Below are 27989 nucleotides of genomic sequence, written 5' to 3' on the forward strand. Positions count from 1 at the left end.
TTTAGAGCTGAATCAGATTATAAAACGACAGAATGCGGCCTGTTCACATCAAACGTACAGTGCTGTGCTTACTGAATACCGTAGCAATGGACGGTTCAATACCAGGATGTGATAAGTGATCTTTGAAGCAGTCACCAAAGCCATAGATGAGGGTAAAATGGTTCACACAGCTTATCCAGATCTTGCCAAGGCTTTCGACACCATCCCCCACTCTGGAATTTACAGATAAGCTCACTAAACTAGGTATAAATCCCTATGTCACAAGATGGGTTGCCAACTGGCTCATGGACAGAACCCACACTGTGAAAGTAGCGGATTCCAAATCCGACTTCAGACCAGTGACAAGTGAAGTACCACAGGGTTCAGTCCTGGGTCCTCTCCTGTTTGGTATCTACTTCTCTGAAGTGCAGGCTAACACAGAAGGTCTTTGGCTAACAAAGTTTGCAGATGACTGCAAACTAGGAGCCATAATCGAAACTCCTAACGATGTGGACAAACTGCAAAAGAGCCTCACTGAGACAGATACCTGGTGTCAAAGCCATGGCCTGAAACTCAATGCCAAAAAGTGTATTGTCATCCCCTTTGGTAAAAACTCTGTACCCATGAACTACCACATAGCTGGTAGTCTACTTAATGCCGAAAATGGGATAAGAGACCTTGGGACACAAGTGGACAGTAGTCTCTCCTTTGATAATCACATCACCACAGTAGTCAGGAAATCCTTCTACGTGGCTCATCTCATCACAAAAGGATTCTCATCCAGAAAAAAAGAGGTAATTGTTCCCCTCTACTCATCACTCATTAGACCCATTATAGAGTACAATGCCCCTTTTGGTATGTACCTCACAAGACATCTACAACAACTGGAAAGACCACAGAAATACATCGCAAAGAGGATTACTGGCCTCAAACAGATGCCCTACGCAGACCGTCTCAAAAAACTACAGCTTTACTCCATTGCATATCGCCTACTCAGGGGCGATCTCTGCCTAACATACAAAGCTATGTCAAACCCAGAGCTGTTGGACATGCTCCACTTAAAGAAATCCCAATCCCTCTGAGCTACATGCTCTAGGGACTTAAACCTTGTCACCACAATAAACAGGACATGCTGGAGGGATAGATTCCTGTCCCAGAGGCTTCCCATACTCTGGAACAGGCTACCTATCTATGTCAAACAGAGCTCCTCATTAGCACTCTTCAAGAAAAATCTTGATGATTGGATGGGAAATGGGAAATTCACCCCAGGGATCACTTCTGTGTCTCTGCTCGACAGCGGCACAGGAAAATAACTTTCCTGGGTGGCGTAAGCCAGGGAACCTTGTTGGCTAGGCTTATGTATGCCCTTGGGCCGATAGCCTAGTATCTACCTATGAACCTATGACAAACGTGTCAGGGCCATCACCATCAGCCTGAGACATTTCAAATTGTGACATACTTGTTGCACCCCATTCCCCCATGTAGTGCCTCCAAATGTGTCCAAGCACGGCAAGGAGAAGTTATGCAGTGTAAGTGTGCAGAGTATACCCCCATTCAAGGTAGACACAAGTACTACTGTGGCTTTTCATCTGTTCTTGATTTTGCAGAATGTTCTGGTTTTCTGTCATATTTTTATACTTCAGTATAAGAAGATACGGAACAGGGTGAACGCCCAAACCAGACAGCCACAATAAAGATAAATATCAAACAAGAGATTTGGGCGAAACACAGCTCAAAGAAAATAAAATTAAATGTCATATATCTGTCGTATCAAACGTCAGTCACCACAGCGGATCCAAGAAGTAGACATCCAAGTAAAAATCCGTTCTTTATTACATACAGGTACCAGAGTTAGCGCTTTCACCTTTCGGTTTCATCAGACTCAATACAAGGTACAAAACTGATGAGTCTTAAATACTTTAAACTACAAGTACACCAGACCTAATGGTGTCACTGAAATGTGCTATTATTTTAAGCTAGCATATTTCAGTGACAACATTAAGTCTGGTGTACTTGTAGTTTAAAGTATTTGCAGTTTATATGGATGTATGAATTTTTTATTGATAGAGCTTGTTTGTTAATGAGCTTAATTAATTGTTTTTCCCGCCTTTACTAGTATTTACACCTCCTGCACCTAGAAAGCCAGACAAGTACTACAGGGTGCCAGACACCCACAAATACCTTTTTAAAAATTATGCAGCAGACCCAGAGGTCATCACCCAGGGACCCAAAGGGGCTAGGGCCAGTTACTCCAAAAACCCTATTCTATCTGACAAAGACAGCAGAGCTCTGGACAGATGGGGTAAAAAAGTATACATCGCTGCCACCTTAGCTATTAGAGCTCTAAACTGCCAGTTCCATATGTTAAAATATCAGCAACATACCTTGGAACTAATAAAACAAAAAATGTCCTCCTTGCCAGACACTTCTGCTTCCAGACAGCTAGGGGAACTATTACACTCGAGCTCTCAAACGGCAAAGCATTCCCTCCACTGCGGATATGATGCCCTAAAAGCCTCTTAGCAGGTTGCTGTGGCAGGGTCAGTCATTAGGAGACATGCATGGCTGAAAGAGCAGTCTCTGCCTGACCATGTCAAATCCAAACTCTTAGATGCCCCCCTAGATAAGGACTTCTTGTTTAGAACTAAGGCGAAAGGAAGTGATCAAAAGAATGGAGGATAAAGCCAAATCTATGCAGACAGTAAAAGACTTCCTCTAGGTCCAACCTCCCAGATTCAGCAGGAACTTCCCCACCAAACACTGGTCCTTTCCTGCCCAATCAAGGCCTGTGCAAAGGAAAGGGTGCAGGGACAGACCCTCCAAGCAGCAACTGCAAGGAGAGCAGCGGTCCAGACAACGGACCTCTACAACCCCCAGGGTAGGGAGTTCTAAGTCCACTCCCTACCCTAAGGATTCGCAATCACTTCTCATCCCCCCCCCCCTCTGCCCTCTCTAAGGTTAGGTGGAAGGCTATTCCTTTTCAAACACAACTGACCACTTATCACAAAGGACCAATGGGTCCTAAAAATCATTTACCAGGATACAGATTCACCTTCAAAGAGAGCCCAATCTTATCAGGATACCCAGACATCCCTACAAATCAGCAGGCAGAAACTCTTAAGACAAATTCAAAAACTTTTTTTCTCAAGGAGAAGTGGATCCTGTACTCCAGGAACAAGCTGGAAAAGGGTTTTATTCAAGATTTTTCCTGGTATCCAGAAAAGAGGGAACTTGGCATCCTATTCTGGATCTATCCACACAAAACCTTTCACTGCAAGTGCCAAAATTCAAAATGCTTACACTCCAAAAACTCTTGCCCATGCTGACCCAAAATGCCTGGCTAGTCACCCTGAACCTAAAGGATGCCTACCTCCATATCCCTATAAGAGAGTCCTGCAGAAGGTTCCTTCACTTCAGGGCAGGCTCACAACACTTTCAGTTCTCTGCTCTGCCCTTTGGCTTATGTACTGCTCCCAGGGTTTTCACAAAGTGTCTGGCTGGGAGGGTGGCCTAATGGTTAAGGTGTTTGCCTTAAAAACACAAGGTACAGGGTTTGAGTCTCACAAGGGATAATTGGCTAGGCAAAAGGTTCCTTCACTTTATGGCAAGCTCACAACACTTTCAGTTCTCTGCTCTGCCCTTTGGCTTAGCTACTGCCACCAGGGTTTTCACAAAATGTCTGGCTCCTGACATTGCCTTCTGCAGGCAGAAAAACATTCAAATTTACCCCTATCTGGATAACTGCCTCATCCAGGCAGACAGCAGGGGAAAATCTCCTGCAAGACCTAAACTTTGTTCAAACCCTCCTCACCTCTCTGGGATTCACCATCAACAAGGAAAAATCCCATTTCCAACCCACCAGATAGATCACCTTCCTGGGAGCTCTCCTGGACACTTCCACTCAAAGAGCCTTCCTCTCTCCAGAAAAACAAAGTTTTCTGCCCCAATACTTCCCCAATTGGCTTACAGAACACACCTCACAGCAAGAAAATTCCTTCAAGCCCTGGGGTACATGGCATCTTGCATCCTTTTGGTGCCCTTGGCCAGACTACACATGAGAAAAATGCAATGGTACCTCAAAAACATATGGTGCCAGCACTCTCAGTCTCTGGAGCTACAACTGCCTCTGCCCCCTGCTTAGGACAGGAACTCCTATGGTGGTCAGAAGTCTGCACCATGAACAAGGGCCTACCTTTTCTAATTCTTCCCCATGGCCAGACTATCAATGGATGCCTCAGAGAAAGCCTTGGGGGCACACTTAGGAGACATGTGCACCCAAGGCACTTGGGACCTCAGGGAACCTAAAGGAAATGATGGCAGTACTCAAAGCTATCACACCTTTCAAGAGCCACCTGACTCCAGGGGTGCTCCTAAACAGACAACACCACAGTCATGTGGTATATCAACAAGCAGGGGGAGACACACTCCTACCCACTTTGCCATCTAGCCATGCTTCTCTGGCAGACTGCCTCGATGATGGGCCTACACCTGATAGCCCAGTATATCCCAGGAGAGCACAATACCCTAGCAGACCACCTCAGCAGAAGCGTCCTGGACCCCCACGAATGGCAGCTTTGGAGGGAGACCTTCCTTTCAATCACCCAAACTTGGGGGACACCAGAAGTAGACCTCTTCATGTCAGTACAGAACAGACAGCTAGAAAAGTTCTGCACCAGGAAGTTTCACCCAAAAGCCTGGAAGGTGGATGCTCTCTCCTTCCACTGGGGCAACCTGTTTGTCTCCGCCCCCCCTTTGCCAATGATCCCAAGGGTGCTCCTAAAGATCAGAGAGGAAGGGCCAAGAGTTATTCTATTTGCTCCCAATTGGCCCAGGCAACATTAGTATCCCTTGCTACTCAGCCTAACCAAAGAGCTGCCCAGGAACCTGCCTCTCAAAGAAGGATTCCTAACCCAAGAAAAAGGGACAGTACTGCATCCCAACTTACAAACTCTCAACCTATCCGCATGGCTTATACCCCAAAGGCAGATAACAACCTACTGTTGAGCAAGCAGGTCCTGGATATCATTACGGAGGCCAGGCGGCCCAGCACCAGCAAATTGTACTCGGCAAAATGGAAAATATTCAATGTCTGGTGTTAATCTAAGGGTACAAGCAGCTCCCTTGCCTCTGTCTCTCTGATCCTAGACTACCTGGCGGAGCTAGTACAAAAAGGATTATCTTACTCTTCCATCAAAATCCATACCTCCGCTATCGCTGCCCATTCCCATACTGAGCAGCCCTTGTTCTCCCACCCCCTGCTAAAACAATTCCTTAGAGAGGTATCTCACATCAGGCCACCTATGAGACCTACAACACCTGCCTGGGATCTGAACTATGTCTTGGAAAAATTTACCTTACCTCCCTTTGAGCCAGCTGCCTCAGCAGAACTGAAACACCTCTCTTGGAAGACTGCCTTCCTGCTGGCCATCACCTCAGCTAGGAGGGTTTCTGAACTGCAGGTGCTCATGACCATTGAGTCCTTCATTATCTTCCACACAGACAGGGTGTCTCTTAGAACTAACCTCTCTTTCATGCTGAAGGTGGTGTCTGACGTAACTTTCAATCAGGCTATTCATCTCCCCACCTTCTTTCCTAACCCTCAGAACAGGGGGAAAAGAATCCTCCATTCACTGGATGTGTACAGATAACTCAGATACTATCTGGATAGAACCAAGACTCTCAGAAATACTGACCAGCTTCTGGTCAGCTTCACCCCAGGGGCAGACGAGAAACCTATCTCCAAGCAGACCATTTCTAAATGGATATCCAACTGTATCCATTTCCTCCCAAGCCTGTCCAAAGTCATTCCACTAGGGCAGCATTTACTTCCACTGCTTTTTATAGGAGGGTCCCTACCAAGGACATCCTAGAAGCTGCCACTTGGACTTCCATCCACACCTTTACCAAACACTACCATTTGCCTCTTTTTTTCCAAAACCAGGGCTGGCTTTGCCTCTGCAGTCCTGCAGGGCATGCTGGGCCCTACTTAGTGCAGGGCTTCCCTGTTACTCTTTTCCTTACCCTTCTACCATCCACCCTATACCTTCAGCTTTTGGAATATTCCCACAAGTGATGACTGCAACAGCAAAACACAAAGAACATAGTACAGTTGTGTACACTTACCATAAATGTAGATGTTCGAGTATATTCACTGTTGCTGTCCTATTTTCCCTCCTACCTTCCCCCTCAATTTCTCTGTTTCCTTCACACCTATCTATACCTAGGGCCATACCCAAGGCTGGCCTTCCTCAGGCCTTCTGGGCTGGGCTCCTATAGGTTAGAGCAAGAAAAACTGATGTAATGGAGTTGGCTGCCCTACTTTATAAGACTGACAACCTGACGTCAGTCCCTGGTGACTAACAGCCGATGCAGGAAGGAAAATCTTTACTCTGGTATTCGGGCCAGTCATGGGCTACCCAGCAGGGATAACCCACAAGTGATGACTGCAACAGTGAATACACTCAAACATCTACATTTATGGTAAGTGTACGCAACTGTACTTTCCTTCTTTTCAGCTAGAAATGGTGCCAAACATTAAATCCTTTATTAAAGACTAAAAATTAGTTAGCTATAAGTTTCCTCCTCCCTTAGTCACTGACTGTTGTAAATTTTCCTGACATTTCAGCCTTGCCTGCTTACTGCACATTTCCTTTTCCCAGATTATATCTCCTCTCTTCAAAATGTTCTTTACATTTATATACGCAGAAAGGCATGGCTTAGCTGTTTCTTACTCTCTGCGGCATTTCTATTCTGCCTGGTTTCCTCAGCCACTGGAACAAAGTTTAAGACACTCTGTCCAAAGATTCTCTTAGTTATTAGTAACCCTGAATTATGCAATGACACTTTTTTTTCTTTTGGAAAACAAGCATGCTGACTAGACAGCTCAGTTAGGGTGCCCATTGTAAATTGAGCAAATACCAATAGAATAAAGTCCGGTCGCTGAAGTACCATTGAGCAGCCGGACTTTCTATTAGAATATGCTGAGGGACAGAGCAGAAATAGAAGAAAATCAGGTACGTTCTCAAAAATAAAGAAACAGAAATTACCTGATTTTCCTTGTATTTCTGCTCTGTCCCTAATAAAATCTCTTCAGGAAAAAAAACAGCAAAGGAGATTCTCTCTTTTCCATTGCTTCCCTTGAACTGTACTGATATACTGTGCAAGCGGAGAACGTAAGACCCATAAGCATGTAAGTTCATCAGTAAACAAGGAAGAACACTACAGCACCTTTATACAGAGACATTATTTAAGAAAAGTAAGCAATTTGTTTCTTTAATAATGTCATTGTATAATAGCAGTAACCCACTTGTGGATGTGGGTGTATCAGGATTTAGCCATGGTCGGCTTTGTTTAATCACTCGGGCTTCATGCTCATGATCAAAGCACGCCAGCTGTGGGTAAATCCTGATATACCCACACCAACTCATGGGTTATTGCTTAATTCTGCCATGCTAAACAAATGCAAAAAAAGATTTGACCTAAGATAGTCCTGCCCTCTAAGAAGATCAGCTGCTTTATAGGGAAGAAAATGAGACTTCAACTGAACAAACACAAACTAATTTCAGTATGTCTGTCCTGTCAGGACATTTTGGGCTAGAACAAAATAAAAATCATTAATGACCAACTGGGGGGCGAGGGGTGGCTTGGGGCAGCATGTCCATGATTTAGCTTTGCATATTACCTCAGCTTGGTTGAAACTTTCTGTGGCTACCATCTGTTTTTTACACATTTTTTTTTTTTGCTTCATAGTAATCAAACATTGCAGCTGTAGAAACTGGGTGCAGCTAAGTCTGATTAACAGCAAATGCTGCAAAGATGTACTGCAAAGCAGGTGCTGAACTTAACAAAGTTATGGCAGTGTGGAGCATGGTTGTGTATATGCAAGTACATTTATTTGCAAATGAGTAACATGGAAGAGTAGCAGAAAAATGGGAACATTTATGTGCATTTAACTGGCTAGGTGAGTTGGCTTGATAAACCTTTTCAGTCATGAGCTAGGTAGAAAGACCAAAGACAAAACATAAAATTCAAAACAGAAATGTAAAATTATCACAAGCTGAGGCATTTATCTGTGTATAAATTACCTAGTTTTTCTTTTCTTTCCACTCCTCTGTTATCAGCTTTGTTTTTTTTTTTTTGGGGGGGGGTTGTATTTTTTTTTCTTTACTGTTGCTGTATTTTGTATTAATATTGATTATTTTTCTTCCCAGCTTCTCCTTTTAATTCTACTTTCCCTGGATCCCCACCAAGCCAAGTTCGATCTATTGGCCTGCAGTGCTCTTTAACAGAACCAGGCAACCTTGGAATGAGTGTTATTTTCAAAATATACAAAAAGTATGTTTTATCCTCCAGACGAACTTTAATTGCTGGCCCTTGTTTAATTTCTATTTTTAAGTAAAGCACTCCATCACGGACATTAGCTTGCCCCCTCCCCATACTGTACTTCCTAACAGCAGTCTCCCTTTGCAAGCTGTTTCAACTATTTGAAAGCCCTGCTGTTTTTCTAGTATTAATAAACCCTTTCTCCTATAACTTGTGGTCTTTTTAAATCCCACATACTCCTGGTTACAAGTGTTTATTTCAAAAGAAAGGTATGCAAAACAAGTAAGTCCAAAGTACCTACTGATTTTCTTATTGTTTCAGAACATTAGCTGCCCCCATTCTGTACTTCTAACTGCAATCTGTCTTTAGATGCTGTACTATTTGTATGCTCTGCTGTTTCTCTACTTCTACTAAACCTTTTCTCTTATAAAGTCTTGTCTTCCTAATTTCAACATAACTCCTTGGTAAAATTGGCTTATTTTATTTCAAAAAGACAGGTATGCAAAACGAGCAAGTCAGAGTAGCTGCTGCCTTTTCTTATTGTTTCTGTAGACTTGCATATCCGTGAAATCAGGGCCAGCCCTTTTCATCATACTGTTGCTATCCACCACTTTTCTGGTCTATTCTGATCCTCCCCCTCCCCACAAGAACAAGTGCAGCCTAATCAGGGCCAGCCCTTTTCATTATAACCTATAAACCTACTGATAGTCTTCCTTCATCTGTTGCCTGCTACGCTCCCCTCCCTTCCTCCAATTCTCACCCTCCCTCAGTGGTCCTACCTTTATTACAAACAGTAACCCCTCCCACCCTTCAACCTATAACATCACCACACCTATACTTCATCCTACAACTTCTCACTACTATCCCTCCTACTCAGCTGATATGTACAAGCACACCATACTTATACTCACTGCATGCACACTCCTTGCATGCATCACATCTTACCAAACCTCCACCATTCCTGCACTCAACCACTACCACTGTACCACCACACACACCACCACTCATATCCCACCTCTACTCTACTACTCTCTTATCAGGTCAACAACCTTCCCAATACACCCTCTATATAGACTACAGACCACAATACCTAAACTAAAAACAACCCCACAACCTAACATAACCCTACCACCATATCTATTACCCACAGAACACAATAAAAAAACCTCCATTATAAGCAAGCATATACAGAAATTGTAATAATCTCATCCATATCCAACCTAGCACTCAGTGGAGATATCCATCCTAATCCTGGTGCCTCTATCTCCAACCCCTCCCCTCATAATCAGACTACAAACCACATCTCCCAAATCACAGCCAATAGAAAGCCAACCAACCTCCTTCTGATAAGCCCAAATATTAGAAGCATATGCAACAAGGGGCATGAATTCCATGCCACTATAGACTTCTACTCCCCTGATGTAGTGATCCTTACAGAAACATGGTTAAAACCACACATTACTAATGAGCAAATCCTCCCTACTGGTTACAATATACTAAGAGTAGACCGATTAAACAAAAAAGGAGGTGGTATAGCTATAATATTTAAGCAGCATCTAGACATCCAGATCTTAAAGTTAGCAGCTCCCCAAATAGGTAAGGAAGAAATAATTTATACCAACCTTAAAATAAACCAAAATAAAACCCTAAACATAATAAGTTGCTACTTCCCACTTGGCCACAACATCCCTCCACTTGAAAACCTCCTCAGCTGGACTACCCACTACCTACCCCAAGAAACTTTAATTCTAGGAGACTTCAACACTGACTGGCAGTCCTGCTCTGGCAAGCACCCAACCCATCATGTAAATCTCCATGGCTTCACCCAACTAGTCCAGTCACCTGCTAGGATAACTAACTCCAACAAACACACTAACCTTGATTGGATACTAGTCAATAAGAGCCCCCAGTCATATATAGCAGGCTGCTTAGCTGACAGCCTCAGTGATCACTCCCCAACCTTCTTACTAAGAAAACACCTTTATAAAGCAACAACCCATCGTCTACTGTCAAATACACAAAAAAACTAACTTCAACCCTCTCTCATTCAGCTCATCCCTAAAGGACTGTAACTGGCAACCTCTAAAATACCTCAAACTAGATGACACAGTTGGCTACTTTAATAAAACATTCCTAAGCATCCTTAATTACCACGCCCCCATAAGACATTCCTGAACTAGAGCCCAACAATCCCCATGGCTACAAAAAAACACGAAGTCTGAAATGAAAAACAGGGATAAAGTGTGGGACAACTGGCGCAAAACCAAAAACCCCTCTACTAGGCAAAAATTCCTAGAACTACGCAATAGAACCAAAAAGCTTTTAAAATAGGACAAAATCCAATACTACCAGTCTGCCCTTACCTCCCCCCAACATAACCCCAAACAATTCTGGTCCTCAATAAACTCCATCCTCCACCCAGGTAAAGTAAGTACACTCACTCCTAACTTAACTCATTCCTCCGGAAATATTGCTACCTCTTTCAACAATCACTTCACGCAAACCGTACTATCACTAGCTAGACAACACAAACCCTCCCCCATAAACCCACACCATCAACTAGAACTAACAATCTCCCAACTAGCTTCTCTTTCTCTCCTGTTCCTACCTCCAAAATAAAACAACTACTAACTAAACGTAAAGCCACCAGATTAGCAGCAGACAACCTCCCTGGTGAATACATTCAACTTGCAGCTGACGCTCTAGCCTACCCCGTATCACTCTTGATTAACAGATCTCTGTCAGAAAATTATGTTCCTACACTATGGAAAGTCTCACACATAGTTCCCCTACACAAAGGAGGCCCCTCCACAGATCTAATCAGTTACCGCCCCATAGCTATTCTCTCGCCACTCTCCAAAATACTACAGAGATGCATTCATTCTCAAGTCTCAGATCACCTCCTTGCTAACAACCCCCTCTCCAACACACAACATGGTTTCCGACCTAACCATAGCACCACCACCGCCTTACTCTCTTTCTCTAACACTATCTTACAAAATAAAAATGCAGGTTATCTCTCCACAGCTACCTTCCTAGACCTCTCTAAAGCTTTCAACATGGTCCCACACAAACAACTCCTCTCTCTTCTCAATAACCTATCCTTCTCTCAACCAGTCATCAACTGGTTTCAGAGTTACCCATCTGACCGCCAACAAACAGTTGTTTGGCAGGACAACCTATCCCCCCAACTACCAGTCTGCATAGGAGTTCCCCAAGGGTCCATCCTGGGACCCCTACTCTTCTCTATTTTCACCAATAATCTAGCCTCAGTCACAACACATGGCACACTCATACAATAAGCAGATGACTCAACCGTCATCTGCACAGCCCACTCCCTACCAGAACTGCAAAAAGTCACACAGGAAGCATTTTCCTCTATTGAAACGTGGTTATCCAATGCCCAACTAATACTCAACCCAAACAAAACAAAATTACTAATCTTCCAACCCACCAAACTTACCCTAGACAGCTCTCACTTTAACATCACAGCAAAAGACAACACCACCATCCATCCTACAGAACACACCAAATTACTAGGAGTAGAAATAGACAATAAACTGAACTTTGACATTCACATTTTCATGACCATTAAAAAAGTGCACAAAAAACTAGGAGCATTATACAGAAATCAGTAACTACTTACCAAAGCAGCTAAAATTTCAGTAGCAAATTCTCATCTTATCTCTACCCTACTCTACACCTCTCCAATATTTACTAACCTTAGACAATGCGATCTAAATAAGCTCGAAACCTGCTACAACAAAATCGCCAAATTCGCCGCAGGGGCTTACTACTGTACTCACCACTGTCTCTCACTAGCAGAACTGGGCTGGCTAGAGCTCCCCCACCTCCTTCAATGGTACCAACTTGCACTAGCCCACAAACTAATAAACCAACCACTAAAAGTCCCATCCCTCCAGAATCTACTCCAACCCTACATAACCACGAGATCACTAAGATCCAGCCACAAAAACCTCCTACAGGTCACAAGAGCCACTAACTCTGCTAGAGAAGCATTATTCTCCTGCACTATAGCCAAATTCTGGAACTCCATCCCATCCTCAATTACCTCTGTAACTTCTTGCACCCACTTTAAATCCTTACTAAAATCACACTTCAAAACTTGCCAGATATGCCCTTGCAACCCCCCCCCAATACCATCCACTCCCCCCACCCACTACCTCTCTCAGCCCTCTATCAACAACCTACTCTTAGCAAGCTTGGCTACTCATGTTCCTAGCTACCTACCACATAATACTAACTTCTTGTAGCAACAACTGCTAATGGCTGTTATGTACCTCAAAAACAGATTGTATCAATTGTTCACTGATGAATCTCAACTACATTTGTAACCATGTTTAGTATATGCCACCATATTTTAAAATTGTACTATGTTCTACAGCTGTTTTACACCTATTTTCTTCTTGTCTTGCGTCTTTAACTGGACTAATGCCTATATTTAAATGCTATGTTTTTTTAACTGTATAATGCAAATAACACTTAATGTGGAGCTTTTCTCCCCGGGCCTCCGCTGAAAACGGACCTGTGTCCAGTCGGACTCTCCCGGTTAACAAATATAAATAAATAAATAAACGAAATTAACAACAAGCCCTTGCATGAGTTGCAGGTATAAAAGAATGGAAGGTGAAAATCACTGTGCTTGTCCAAAGAGTTGACAGGAGCGGTTAGGGGCAAAAAATTTTGTTGTATTCAAGAAGCATACAGTTATCACTGAGAGTAGAAGTTCAGAAAGAATTAAGGAGGAGGAAGTTAGAATAGCAAACTGCTAATCAGATGAAAAGCTTGCAGACGCTTGTAAGAAAGGATGAGCAACATGATTTAGAAACATTAGGGAACATTAAAGCACAATTAAAGCTTGCATTACTTAAGAAGACAAAAATAATAAAACCATGCTATGTGTGCAGTGCATGTTTTGGGGACTCATTAATTGTGTAGAAAAGATGAACAGTGTTGAAACAGGCTTGCTGGCAGTAAGATAAGGACAGTATATCATCTAAGACTATATTGGGAAATTCCTGCTTCACTGAGGAGATGGTGGTACACTGGGATGAACTGCTAGAATGGGTTACTGTAGGGCTACAGAAGGGAGTGAAAGTTATTCGTGATGTACAAATAGATAGGAGGAACCTGGACGACTGGATGGGAAACAGAAAATACACCCCTGGGATCCCACCTGTGTCCCTGCTGGACAGGGGAAACTGGTGCTGACTTTGTGGGAGCATGTGCGAAATTCATGGCTAGGCTTATAAGGGCTATATGGCCAATAGCCTATTATCATCCTATGAACCTATGGAGTACCACAGCTATATCAGCATAGTATACACTATCAAGAGAAAAGTGAAAAAAAACAACATTTTCTTCAGTTTCTGGCTGTAGTGATCCTCTAACTGTGACTACAGAAATTTAAATTTGGAGTTTTAAGTCTATAAACGGTAAGTTTATAACCCAGTCAGAGGGAAAGAAAGCAGTGGTACAAAAAGTTTGATATGTGGGCTTTTCCTGGACCAAAAATCTTAAATGTGATAGCCAGTATATGTAAGCTCCAGAGACACAAAGTCCTAAAGAAAGTTTTACAAGATTTTGTGCAAAGTCAACATGATATGTTGTTCCTAAAGAAGCAGAATAAACTCAGAAATGCCAAAGAAATGGAGAAACATTTACTTATATGTGGTAATGTTAGCCATTTTTGCAGTGAGGAAGATAAGTGCTACAATGAAATAAAGTTGTGTTCAAGCTGTGGATGTTCTTTAAATCAATGTCAACCATCGCCTTCCTCCCGGCTGTAATCCTTACTCCAGATTTCCAAGGAAAGAAATTAAAGGATAAATCTAGTTACAGCTCAGATCTGACTACACCTTAACAAAAAAGTTAGTGTCTGATAGGAACTTCACCATCCTAGTAGTCTGAGCAGTTACCCAACTTTATTGTGTGCTCAGAACTTTGTCTAGTTAACTTGTCTCACAGAAGTTTCTATAGTGCAGACAGATGCTTCTCTTTGTATACAAGCCCAGGTTAAAAGATTTAATATAGAGTTTAGTAGTCCACTCTGTCTCTGATTTTCTAAGGGTAATAGTGTGAAATGTAGTTCACTACTAGGGTATTGCTGTATTCCAAATGAGGACCATTTCTTGGTACCCCTTCCTCCTCAAACACATCTGCAACCACCCTCCATGTTTTTCTTATATCTATATCCCTTCTTAAATCTCTACTTTATTTAAAAAAAAAAAAAAAATAAATATATATATATATATATATATATATATATATATACATATATATATATATATATATATATATATATATATATATATATATGTATGTATATATACATTTATATACACACACACACACACACACATATATATATATATATATATATATATGTGTATTCCTATTACAAGAACAAAAGTTCACTACTTCGAAATTGTAATAGGAAGCCTCACTTCTGCGAAAGTTCACTTTAACAAAAGTGAACTTTTGCGTAAGGGCACTTCACCGAAAACACCGCAGCACAGTGGAGGACATAAAATCAAGCTATGTCCTCCACTATGGTGCGATACTCACGGACCTTAGGGTTAGGGCACGGGTTAGGGTAAGGGGATAGTTAGTAAAGCTATCCCCTTATCCTAACCCATGCCCTACCCTAAGGTTCGTGACTATCGCACCATAGTGGAGGACATTGCTATGTCCTTCACTGCGTTGCAGTCGTCACGGACCTTAGGGTTAGGGCACAGGTCATGGTAAGGGGATAGCCCTACGAGCTATCCCCTTACTATGACCCGTGCCCTAACCCTAAAGTCTGTGAGTACTCCACGGAAGTTCAGTACAACACCCATTCATTGTACTGAAATTCACATAAGGGCACTTTTGATTAAGTGCAGTGAGCATTCCATGCACTATTTCGAATTCGTGAAAATTCGATCTAGTGTATGGAACCCATATATATATATATATATATATATATATATATATATATATATATATATATATATATATGTCTATACACATACACACAAGTAGCATTTCCCACTGCAGGGTGTATTGCTGTTTATCACACATGTATTGATATGCTTTCTCACATTTGGTTAAATGCATTCTCTCCACAGAGAAGGACCTTGTGATGGGGATGATTCAGACTGCAGCAGCTAGCAACCTGCAAGCCTTGCAGAACAACAATGAAACACAGGAAAGATTTCAGCTGCTGTCTTCAGGTCTAATGTCCAGAGGTCAGGATCTCTATTTGATCAATCAGGAGAAAAGGTATGTCTTAACAGCAAATGCTGTAATTCAGCAGGTTGATGACAGGCTATAGTTTTTGATGACAAGTTTTTTTTTTGTTTGCTTATTTTTACTAGTTATTGCTTCTAGCAATTTATATATAGCACTTTGTATTGCCTGCTGCATACTTTTTACTGTATTTTATTGCTATTAACTAATCTGCATGGTTGAACTAAAATTGTCTGCCTTACAGGGCCTGATAAATAAGGTTTTTACTGTCACAGTGTAAAGCTTTTTAGCTAGTTTCACTGTGTGAAAGGTATTAACTGGAAAATGTCTCTACTTGTTAAGCACCTGTTTGTTTGTCTGATTTTCTGCCAAGGAGTGTATCATATAACTGATTTGTTTGCAGTTAAAAGCATTCTGTAGAGTCTCCTTGCTCCTTTATCTGTTTAAAAACTTTCATTTTGTGGCTCACTGCTGTTTTCTGCTGTGATAAACATTTCTGTAGTGTTTACTGTCTAAAAGAGTGTAGGCTAGTACCTGTAGTATAGTCCCAGTTCAGATTTGCTGTCTCTGGGACTGTTTTTGAAGTGGTTGTTCTGAGCACATGACCAGGCCATCTTGAATTAGCAGAAGCTTTTCTTTACCTTTGTAGTAGGATTGTGTTGATTGGCTGCTGGCTGGTGGACGTTGGATGGTCTAGGGCTTGGAGTAAGCACTCATTGGTTCTTTTTAGCTTTTTTAAAAAAATCATTGTTTAAGGTTGTATCTTCTGGTATTTAAGCCCTAACTTTGAAAGGATTTCTGTCTCTACACACTGAGCCAAGTGTAGGCTAGTAGCTGTAGTATTGTTCCTCACCCTCTCTCCCTGTTTTGTGTCTTGCTGTTATACTTGGTGGCTTTGCAGTTGCCCGCCACTACTGTACATTTGATCTGGGACACTCCTCCCAGTCTAGTGTCGTTAGCTCATTCTACCCAATACAGAGAGAACATTTGAGAAGGCCAACCCACTTAGTTTCCTAACCTTGAATTATCTTCTGTTTCTCCTTTCTCCCTTTCCTTTACAAAAAAAAAAAACTTTGCTAGAATCTCTCTGTGTTCTGCTTAACTGTAACAAAAAAATTAAGCTTGTTTCCTGCCTTTCCTGTAATTAGTCTAGTCCAGATACAGATTTTTTGTATCCAAGACTGTTTGTAAGCTCCTGAGCCCCCCAAACCTTTCTGTGTAGGAGAAAAGCCTGCTAGCTTATCAGTGGGAGTGGTAAGCACTAGGTAACCTATCTACCACATAAGGAGTGGTTCTGGCCCAGAAATTGTAGTTATTGGCCATTTGGGCAGTTTTTCCATCTCTCTCAACTTTCTGATTTAAAAGCCCACATTTGCACTTGTTTCCCCCCTTTCCTGTAACTGGTTTAGTCCAGATACAGATTCTTATTTTTTGCACTTGAATTTGCTTATTCGTGATCAGCACTTGTTCTGAACTTGTAAGCACTAAATAACCTACTAATTACTACAGCGCTCAACCTTCCTCATTACCTAGAGGAAAACAGTTTTGGTACTTACTTTCCTCACTTGCTTAGAGAAAAACATAAGGAGTGGTTCTGGCCCAGAAATTGTAGTTACTGGCCGTTTGGGCAGTTTTTCCATATCTCTCAACTTTCTGATTTAAAAGCTCGCATTTGCACTTATTTTGTTCCTGTAACTAGTCTAGTCCAGATACAGATTCTTAGTTTTAGCACTTGAATTTGCTTATTCATGCTCAGCACTTGTTCAGAACTTGTTGTAATCACTAAATAACCCAAATACAGCAAACAACCCACACTGACGGCAAGTACGCTGCTCAAGCCAATAGAATCAACCAACAAAAAGGAGCCAGCACAAGTCCTGTTTGAAAATGGGTGTATTAAAAAAATACACATGATATACATTATAATGACAAGCTGCATGAACATATACAATAACTACACAAACAAGTTTCGGCTAACCAGGTCCCTTTTGCAGCACCCTTTGTATCTATTAATACACCATTTATGGGGTATGAATTTGATTATTTTGGTGCCTTGTATTGATTTGCATTTCCTGAGACCATTGATTCATGTTAATATTCTAGTAACATTCCACAAAAAATCAAAGCCTCACTCCACAAAGTCCACTCATTTTTCACAGATAGAACACTGTTTATTAGACAAATAGAACTCAGTATAGTATACCTAGCTTATTGTAAATTCTGCTGGGCATACTACATTGGCAAAACAGAGCGACATCTAAGGAAAAGAATATATGAATATATGAACACATGAGGGATATCAACCGGAAGAATGAAAATAATGCACTTTTTAGACACTCACAAACATGTCATGAAGCTAATTTTAAGTTCTGGGTCCTTGAAGAAGTTTTACATTTTGAGAGAGGTGGTGATTGGGAGACCAAACTAGCATATAGAGAGATGATATGGCAACTTAAACTTGATGCTTGTAGTGGTAAGGGTCTTAACGACCACATTTCAATTACACCAGCCCTAAAAATTTTATCAGAAGACCCTAAGAGACATAAATCTTAAAAATACACCAAAAACAGTCCATAGATTTTAGAAAATCAATATTAATGTTGGCATTTATGTACCCTAGTGGTTAGAATTTTTAGTACATATTATTAATTTCATATCAACCTTATATTAACTTTATATGTTTTAAAACCTCATATTCTGAACATTTAATGTCTGTCTTTTTGCATTTTGTATAGTATTTGTATGTATATTTTACTCAACATTTCATATATATTTTTATATATATTATATATATTTTTTATATATTTATATATTGATATATTTATACATTTTTACACAAAAGTGTTGGTGTATCATGTGTAATACAACACATCAATTCTACTTAATTTATAGATAATTTTTATAGAGAAGGTACATATATATATATATATATATATATATATATATATATATATATTTATAGAGAAGTTATATATGTATATTTTTATACATATATATACAAGTTGTATTGACATTTTCTGACTTCAACTGCATTTCACTATGTATTTTTGGAACTATTATTTAATTGATTAATTGTTTAATTGTTTAATCAGTACTCCCCAGTGGATGTATAAAAGGAATGGGAGAGGTGCTTCTAATTGATTCTGAAGAGGTCTCCAGTGTGGAGACGAAAGCGCTAAATCCTATTTTACTGAGTTCTATTTGTCTAATAAACAGTGTTCTATCTGTGAAAAATGAGTGGACTTTGTGGAGTGAGGCTTTGATTTTGTGGTTTTGGAAGACAGCCTTCATTGGTACCGAACTGTACTACTATTTTTTGTGGAAGTTTACTTTTTCGTTTTTTACTATTCTAGTAACATTATTATTATTGATGATGGCGGACTATTCTGATATATGAATACTGGATTATTTATGAATATTTGCATATTTGTGCATTTGGGCAACTAGGATGTTATAGTGTCCCCTCTTTTCTTTGGCCTGTTATGTTTGTGGCTCTAAATTTTTGGCTTTGGCTTTATATATGTACTATCTTAACTCTTTTTGGATTGACATTTATTGGTGCATAGCCCTTTTAGGTTATGTGGTAACACATTGAATGTGTGTCTTTGAGGCTATTAATAGCACCGATGTCAACTCATTGGATATAGATATTGATTACTTTCTTGAACCACTTGTGTGCTTTTTGGGAGAAAGCCAGTGAGCCCTTTATTACTGGGCCTTCTTATCAGTTAAGGTTTTGTGACACGCATCGGGTTGCCCTGACTATATTAAGTGGTTATGGATCTGGCTGCTATTATCAGAGGTTTGTCATCTGACACCAATGATCTAGGGATATTTGGTTTGTCTTCGCAACATGCATCTGGTGGTCCCTCGAACTCCAATATTGACCCGACATATGAATGCCAAATGGCCCTTACTAAATTAATGAAAGATATTAAGCATCTTAGAAGTAAAGTATGGCATCTTCGTCTTTTTAAAGCATACCAACTGAAACAAATTTCCCCTAGAGGGCTTCAGGTGAAGCTTCAGCCTTTAGTACCACAAGCTGATCACATTTTGCTTGATGATTGGCTGTTGGTTCAGAAACAGACTTCCATGGCTTCTGTTAATGCTCTGGTGGCATATTATGAAAGGACTATACAACGACAGTATTGTGAAGTTGAAACTCTTGGTCAGGGGTTAGCTAAAGTTCAAGATTTGCCATGCTATGTATCTGGGGTGAGTTGGTTGGGTAAAAACCTTCTAGAATTAGAAAATACTTTGAAGGAGAGGAAAATCAAAAGGTTTAACAGGAACCTTGATGACTTTGACAGAGGGAGACCATTTGAGGTACATAAGAATGTCAGATGTTTGACGCCCAACTCCAAAACACTGAACTCGAAAAGAATGAAACCCATCCTTAAGAAAAGAAGCAGGGATGTACTCACCTGTGGTGAGGACACTTTGTCCAACACCGAAGGGGAAGACAGCCAAAGAATGAAATCCATTCTTAAGAAAAGAAGGAGGGATGTACTCACCTCTGGTGAGGACACTTCGTCCAACACTGAAGGGGAAGACAGCCAAAGAATGAAACCCATTCTCAAGATAAGAAGCAGGGATGTACTCACCTCTGGTGAGGACACTTCATCCAACACCAAAGGGGAAGACAGCCAAAGAATGAAACCCATTCTCAAGAAAAGAAGCAGGGATGTACTCACCTCTGGTGAGGACACTTCCTCCAACACCGAAGGGGAAGACAGCCAAAGAATGAAACCCATTCTCAAGAAAAGAAGCAGGGATGTACTCACCTCTGGTGAGGACACTTCCTCCAACACCGAAGGGGAAGACAGCCAAAGAATGAAACCCATTCTCAAGAAAAGAAGCAGGGATGTACTCACCTCTGGTGAGGACACTTCGTCCAACACCGAAGGGGAAGACAGCCAAAGAATGAAACCCATTCTGAAGAAAAGAAGCAGGGATGGTGAGGACACTTCATCCAACACCGAAGGGGAAGACAGCCAAAGAATGAAACCCATTCTCAAGAAAAGAAGCAGGGGTGTACTCACCTCCAGTGAGGACACTTCATCCAACACCGAAGGGAAAGACAGCCAAAGAATTAAACCCATTCTCAAGAAAAGAAGCAGGGATGTACTCACCTCCAGTGAGGACACTTCATCCAACACTGAAGGGGAAGACAGCCAAAGAATGAAACCCATTCTCAAGAAAAGAAGCAGGGATGTACTCACCTCTGGTGAGGACACTTCGTCCAATACTGAAGGGGAAGACAGCCAAAGAATGAAACCCATTCTCAAGAAAAGAAGCAGGGATGTACTCACCTCTGGTGTGGACACCTCGTCCAACACCGAAGAGGAAGACAGCCAAAGAATGAAACCCATTCTCAAGAAAAGAAGCAGGGATGTACTCACCTCTGGTGAGGACACTTCGTCCAACACTGAAGGGGAAGACAGCCAAAGAATGAAACCCATTCTCAAGAAAAGAAGCAGGGATGTACTCACCTCTGGTGAGGACACTTCGTCCAACACCGAAGGGGAAGACATCCAAAGAATGAAACCCATTCTCAAGAAAAGAAGCAGGGATGTACTCACCTCTGGTGAGGACACTTCGTCCAACACCGAAGGGGAAGACAGCCAACGAATGAAACCCTTTCTCAAGAAAAGAAGCAGGGATGTACTCACCTCTGGTGAGGACACTTCATCCAACACCGAAGGGGAAGACAGCCAAAGAATGAAACCCATTCTCAAGAAAAGAAGCAGGGATGTACTCACCTCTGGGGAGGACACTTCGTCCAACACCAAAGGGGAAGACAGCCAAAGAATGAAACCCATTCTCAAGAAAAGAAGCAGGGATGTACTCACCTCTGGTGAGGACACTTCATCCAACACCGAAGGGGAAGACAGACAAAGAATGAAACCCATTCTCAAGAAAAGAAGCAGGGATGTACTCACCTCTGGTGAGGACACTTCGTCCAACACAGAAGGGGAAGACAGCCAAAGAATGAAACCCATTCTCAAGAAAAGAAGCAGGGATGTACTCACCTCTGGTGAGGACACTTCATCCAACACTGAAGGGGAAGACAGCCAAAGAATGAAACCCATCCTCAAGAAAAGAAGCAGGGATGTACTCACCTCTGGTGATCGTCCAACACCAAAGGGGAAGACAGCCAAAGAATGAAACCCATTCTCAAGAAAAGAAGCAGAGATGTACTCACCTCTGGTGAGGACACTTCATCAAACACTGAAGGGGAAGACAGCCAAAGAATGAAACCCATTCTCAAGAAAAGAAGCAGGGATGTACTCACCTCTGGTGAAGACACTTCATCCACAGGGATGTACTCACCTCTGGTGAGGACACTTCGTCCAACACCGAAGGGGAAGACAGCCAAAGAATGAAACCCATTCTCAAGAAAAGAAGCAGGGATGTACTCACCTCTGGTGAGGACACTTCGTCCAACACCGAAGGGGAAGACAGCGAAATAGATAGGTCGCCCACTCCCAAGAGGAATAATACAGTTAGCAACTCGGGTCACCCTTTAGAGTTAAGTCAAGACGAGGGGGGAGGAAACACAAGGGTCCCTCCAGATTTAGAGGGTATTCTGAGGATGATAATCTGGAGCTAAATGGCTCTTCCAATGTATATAACATTTCCTCCCATGTTTTGTCTGACTTACAAATAAAAATCTTGAATAAAGGTTTAAGTTTTGTGCTGAGTTTTAATGTATCTGAACAAGAGTTTGCACAGGATGTTACTACCTTTTGCCGCTTGCTCAATTTACGTTTGTTTTTTAAGGACAAGGATGCCTCTGATGATGTTGTTGAAAGTTTCCATTTTCAGAAATCTATGTTTAAGCCCCCCATGTCACCAGTTGTCTTGATTTTTCAGAATAGGGTTCTTAGGGATTTGCACATGCATCTTGGTAGAGATGGAATGAGGCATGATAATATTACGAGGGCAGAACGACTTTGTATAGAAGAACTTAAGTCTAATAATGATATTGTTGTCTTGCTAGCCGATAAGGGAGGTGCGGTGGTGGTCCAAGATTGGACTGATTATTATCAAGAAGGTCTCAAACAGATAATGGATTGTAAATATTATATGATTATGCCTTTGGATCCCACCATGAAATTTAAGTCTGAAATTGATGGCTTTTTGGATAAAGCAGTCGAAGAGGGTATCATCTCTAAAGAGACCTGTTTCCATTTAAAAGTGGACCACCCCAAACAACAGCACCTCTACCTATTGCCAAAAATCCACAAGGACCCAACTCATCCCCCTGGGTGACCCATTGTCTCTGGGAGGGGCTCACTTACTGAGCCCCTCTCTGAGTTTCTTACACAACACTTGAAACCTTTGTTGTCTCACATACGTTCACAGATTCAAGATACAACACAGTTTTTGGGAATCGTTTTGGATCTCCAGTTGGAATCCGATTGGTTGCTATATACTTTGGATGTCACCTCCCTGTATACTAACATTCTGCATTGGGCGGGCCTGATGGCACTTCAGTATTGGTTAGACAGGGCTGATTTATATAGACCAGGATTTAATACTTATTTAGTATGCCTGGCTGAATATATCCTTGATAAGAATGTTTTCTTTTTCCAACAGCAAAGTGTGTGGCAAGTTCGGGGCACTGCTATGGGGGCATATTTTGCCCCCATATATGCTGATTTATTCATGGCCTATATAGAAGAAATACTTATCTATGATAGGGGTCATAATATTTATATTGACGAAATGGATGTTTGGAGACAATATCTTTGGCTTGTGTGGAGGGTTGACGCTGGATATCTTCAGGAATTTGTGGAATACCTGAATGAAAATCTTTGGGGTATTGAGTTCAAGGTAACTTGGCATAAACAAGAGATCACTTTTTTGGATGTCTTGGTTACACGTACCACTTCTAATACATTAGCCACACAGGTGTTCTACAAATTCCCTCAATATAACACTCTTCTTCATGCATCTAGCTTCCACCGCCAACATGTCATCAGGAATATCCCAAAGTCTCAATTTCTCAGGGTCAAAAGAATATGCTCCACTACTGCCACTCACAAGCATTTCAAATCAGATCTTTGTGCCAGATTCAGAGCCCGTGGGTACAGGGATGGTGACATCCATATGGCCAAGCAGTATGCTGAGTCACTTCAGAGAACTGAATTGTTAAAATACAAAGAACGGGTTTCTGCTCAGGGTTCTCGGATTAGGTTAGTTACCACTTATGGTAAAAATACTCAATCATTTATGAATATAGTTTCCAGACACTGGAACATTCTAGGGGGAGAGGTTCATCTGATTGATATCTTGGATGACAAATGTGCTTTTTCTTTTCACAGGGGTAGATCCTTGTGCTCTCTGTTCAGTCATTACAAAAGGGTCCGGCAAGAAAAAATATTAACACAAATGACGATCACTGGGCACAAGTTGGTAGGTTGTCATCCTTGTGGTCATTGCTCAAGTTGTTCATATATATGTAAAACTACTTGTTTCACTAGTAAAAACACCCCTAAGGTCTATGATATAGATTTTTTTGGCAATTGCAGCTCAACTTGGATTATTTATTTAGCTAGCTGCTCTTGTCAGGCTTTTTATGTGGGACAAACTTCTAGGCCTTTTAGGCTTAGAATTAGTGAACACTTGAGTGACATTAGGACACACAAGCAAACTAGTGCTTTATATAAACACATTTCTAATCATCAAACTGGTCTGTTTAGATTCACTGTCATTGATTGCATTGTGCATAAAAACAATGACCTAGCTGGTTTACATCAAGTTTTAAATATTAAAGAAAAAAAGTGGTTTGTGAAACTGGGTGGGCTTTTTCCTCCCGGTCTAAATGAACAATTTTGAATGTTTCATTTTGATTGGTCTCTGCCCTAATTATATGTTTATATATTAATGGGCTGCTTTAGAACACAATTTTTTTTTGTCACACTGAGGAAGGCTGGTTAGCCGAAACCGGTTTGTGTAGTTATTGTATATGTTCATGCAGCTTGTCATTATAATGTATATCGTGTGTATTTTTAGTACACCCATTTTCAAACAGGACTTCTGCAAGCACTAAATAAGCTACAAATTACTAAGGCACTCAACCTTCCTCATTACCTAAAGAAAAACAGTTTTTGTATTTACTTTCCTCACTTGCTTAGAGAAAAACAGCTCTTGTACTCACTTTCCTCATTTGTCTAGAGGAAAATATTTTTTTATTCAGGCATGTCCAAGGGTCAGCTTCCAGTGTTCTCTCTTGTCTATTTGATGAATCTGGGTATCTTGGGGCAATGTAGCAATTGACTCATGTACACAGACAACCCTATCCTACCACCCAGCACTACAACCTGTGAGAGATGCACTTATCTAGCCAAACTGGAGGTAAAGCTCTATCCAACCAAGACTGAACTTGACAGTCAAGAGGAGAAGGTAAACACTTGCACCACACCATACTCATCACAAAGTCCCACTAAACCTACACCACCAAAATCCACGCATAGAAATACAAAAACATTCACGGAGGCTCTCAATAATAATCTGCTCAAGCAACAGAGACCTCCAAAGCAGAAACGCAAGCAACCTCCACCCCCCAACACAACCCAAATGACACATAGCCCACAGACTCAGTGTGCCACTCAACCACAGCCCATAAGGCAAAACAATGTACCCAACACAATAATCATAGGTGACTCTATAGTCAGGCACACAGATGTCCCTCTCACCAGGCTAAACAAGAAGGTGGTTACTGTCAGCTGCCTGTTGGGTGCTAGGATACACGACATAATCCACCCACTCAGGTCACTCCACAACAAGTACAAATATGACTCTGTCATTGTCCATGTTGGTGTGAATGACCTGAGATGTACCTCCATGGACTACATGAAATGAGACATGGAAGAGCTCTCCGATCTTGTAGCCCAGGCAGGTATGACCCTTGCCCTGAGTAGCATCCTGCCATTGCCCAGAATGATACCACAGTACAAGGACAAAATAATTGACTTCAACAATTGGCTAAGCTTCTGGTGTCATTCTAAGGGGATCCAGTATCTGTCTGCCTAAGACGGCATGGTCGACAGGCCACAATGCTTTGACAACTATGGCTTGCACCTGTCACCCCTGGGATTCTGGATACTCACTAAGGCTCTTGCCGCCCCTATAGTGCCTTTTTAGGCAAGGTTCAAATGACAAATTCACCACCATAACACAAACAGGCAAGCAAAAACTGAGGGGATTGCTACTCAGTGCTAGACATCTACATCTCAAAATGCACTAATTTGAGGCACTCCTTAAAATGGAGAACATCGATATCTGTGCAGTGACTGAGACCTGGTTCAATGCTCCAGAGCGCACCCCTGCACTACCAGGCTATAACTCAAACCACACTTTTCTGCCATCTAACCTGGACCGGAACACCAAAGGTGGAGGTGTGTCCATATTCATTAAGGATATCCACACCTCCAGGCTAGTTGCTCAGCATAATGCATCCGAGGTTATACAAGTGCAACTAACTCTGGGCAAAACTGCAATCCAAATTGTAGCTTGCCACAGATCTCCCACAATGCCCCAGGATTCCCACTCCTCTTTTCTTGATGTACTGGAAAATATTAGGGTTCAACCAAACACCCTAATAATGGGTGATTTCAACTACCCCACCATTAACTGGGAAAACTACTCATGTACCAACTCCTTCGCACAACGCTTTCTGGAATTCAAAAATTCCATTGTCTTGGATCAACTTATCCACACCCCCACCAGGGGCAACAATATCCTAGACCTAGTCATTACCAACATGAGTGACCAGTGTTCCATACCTGAAGTCAACTCCTCGTTGGTCAGATCTGACCATAAGATAATCACCCTAGATATCCACATACCGCCCCCACCCTCATTAAGGAATGCACAGTAAAGAAATTCTCCAAAGCCAACTTCATGCTTTTTAAGACAGAAGTGGCGAACTTCATGACACCCATGCAGATGGACAATACAGTTATGACTGCTGAATCCTACACAAATGCACTCTATAAGCACTTACACGAGTGCATGGATAGTGCTTTCCCAAGCAGAGCCAAGATGCTATCCTCCAAAAAAAGGAAGCCAATCTGGTGGTCCCCTGCCATAAACAAACTGTACAACAGAAGGAAGAAACTATTGCAAAAGAGAGTAAAATCCCATGAGTGGAGGAGCTCCCTGGTCAGCCTCAGTAAGAAGCTTTGATCTCTTATAAGATCCTCCAAGGCTAGCTACAAAAACAAAATCGCCACTGATTTTAAGGACAACCACAAAGCATTCTACAGCTATGTCAAGAATCTCAATGGCAACACCCAGATTTGCTCTGAGTTACAGCACAACAGCACGAAAATTACAGAACCAACTGATTTTGCCAACATCCTGGCGGATAGGTTCAGTGCTAAATTTAGCCCCCTCTCACCCCCTAAAGGGCCCATATCTATACAGGAAGAATGCAGAGTCCCATAATGATAACTATGCAGGTAAAAGCTGCACTCTCTAAAGCCAAAAACACAGCATCCATGGGACCGGACAAGATCCCAGGCTGCGTTTTACATGAACTTCAGAATGAACGGGCTTTCCACCTAAGCATCATGTTCAGTCATAGCCTCACATCAGGCTTTGTGCCCACTGAATGGCACACAGCAACCATTATGCCACTCCACAAAGGGGAAGCCACCACTGATCCCGGGAACTATCACCCTATTAGCCTGATGAGCCTGGTCTGCATGGCCATGGAATGTATCATCATGAAACTCATAAACAAAGACATTGGTAACTTCCTAACTCTGGACCCCACCCAGTTCGGGTTTGTGAAAGGCAGATCATGCCTACTGAACCTGATCGGCTTCTTTGAGGTAGTCACCAAAGCCGTAGATGAGGGTAAGGTGGTTCACACAGCCTATCTTGACCTCACCAAGGCTTTCGACACCATCCCCCATTCTCACTAAACTCACTAAACTAAGTATAAATCCCTACATCACAAGATGAGTTGCCAACTGGCTCACTGACAGAACCCACACTGTAAAAGTTGCAGACTCCAAATCTGACTTCAAACCAGTGACAAGTGGAGTACCACAGGGTTCAGTCCTAGGACCTCTCCTGTTTATCTACTTCTCTGAAGTACAGGCTAACACAGAAGGCCTCTGGTTAACGAAGTTCACAGATGACTGCAAAGTAGGAGCCATAGTCAAGTCCCCAAATGATATGGACATCTTACAGAATGGCCTCACTGAGACAGATGCAATGCCATGGCCTCAAGCTCACTGCCAAAAAGTGCATTGTCATCCCCTTTGGTAAAAACTCTGTACTCGTCAACTACCACATAGGTGCCAGTCTACTTAACGCAGAATGTGTGATAAGCGACCTTGGGACTTTGATAATCACATCACCATAGTAGTCAGGAAGTCCTTCTATGTGGCACACCTCATCACAAAAGGGATCTT

At 41.8% G+C, this 27989-nt stretch overlaps 1 protein-coding gene across 4 annotated transcripts in view; it reads left to right on the forward strand.

Moving 5' to 3' along the window:
• TBATA (thymus, brain and testes associated) overlaps positions 1 to 27989 on the forward strand; it is a 692576-nt gene that overhangs the window by 630812 nt on the left and 33775 nt on the right. For all 4 annotated transcript variants that reach the window (XM_044056960.1, XM_044056961.1, XM_044056963.1 and 1 more), the window contains one exon: positions 15432 to 15585. In XM_044056960.1, the coding sequence (XP_043912895.1) occupies positions 15432 to 15585 (154 nt within the window). The remainder of the gene's footprint in view (positions 1 to 15431; positions 15586 to 27989) is intronic.

Source organism: Protopterus annectens, chromosome 14.part0 (genome assembly GCF_019279795.1).
Source record: "Protopterus annectens isolate FY-2018-M chromosome 14.part0, PAN1.0, whole genome shotgun sequence".
Lineage (NCBI taxonomy): Eukaryota > Metazoa > Chordata > Ceratodontiformes > Protopteridae > Protopterus > Protopterus annectens.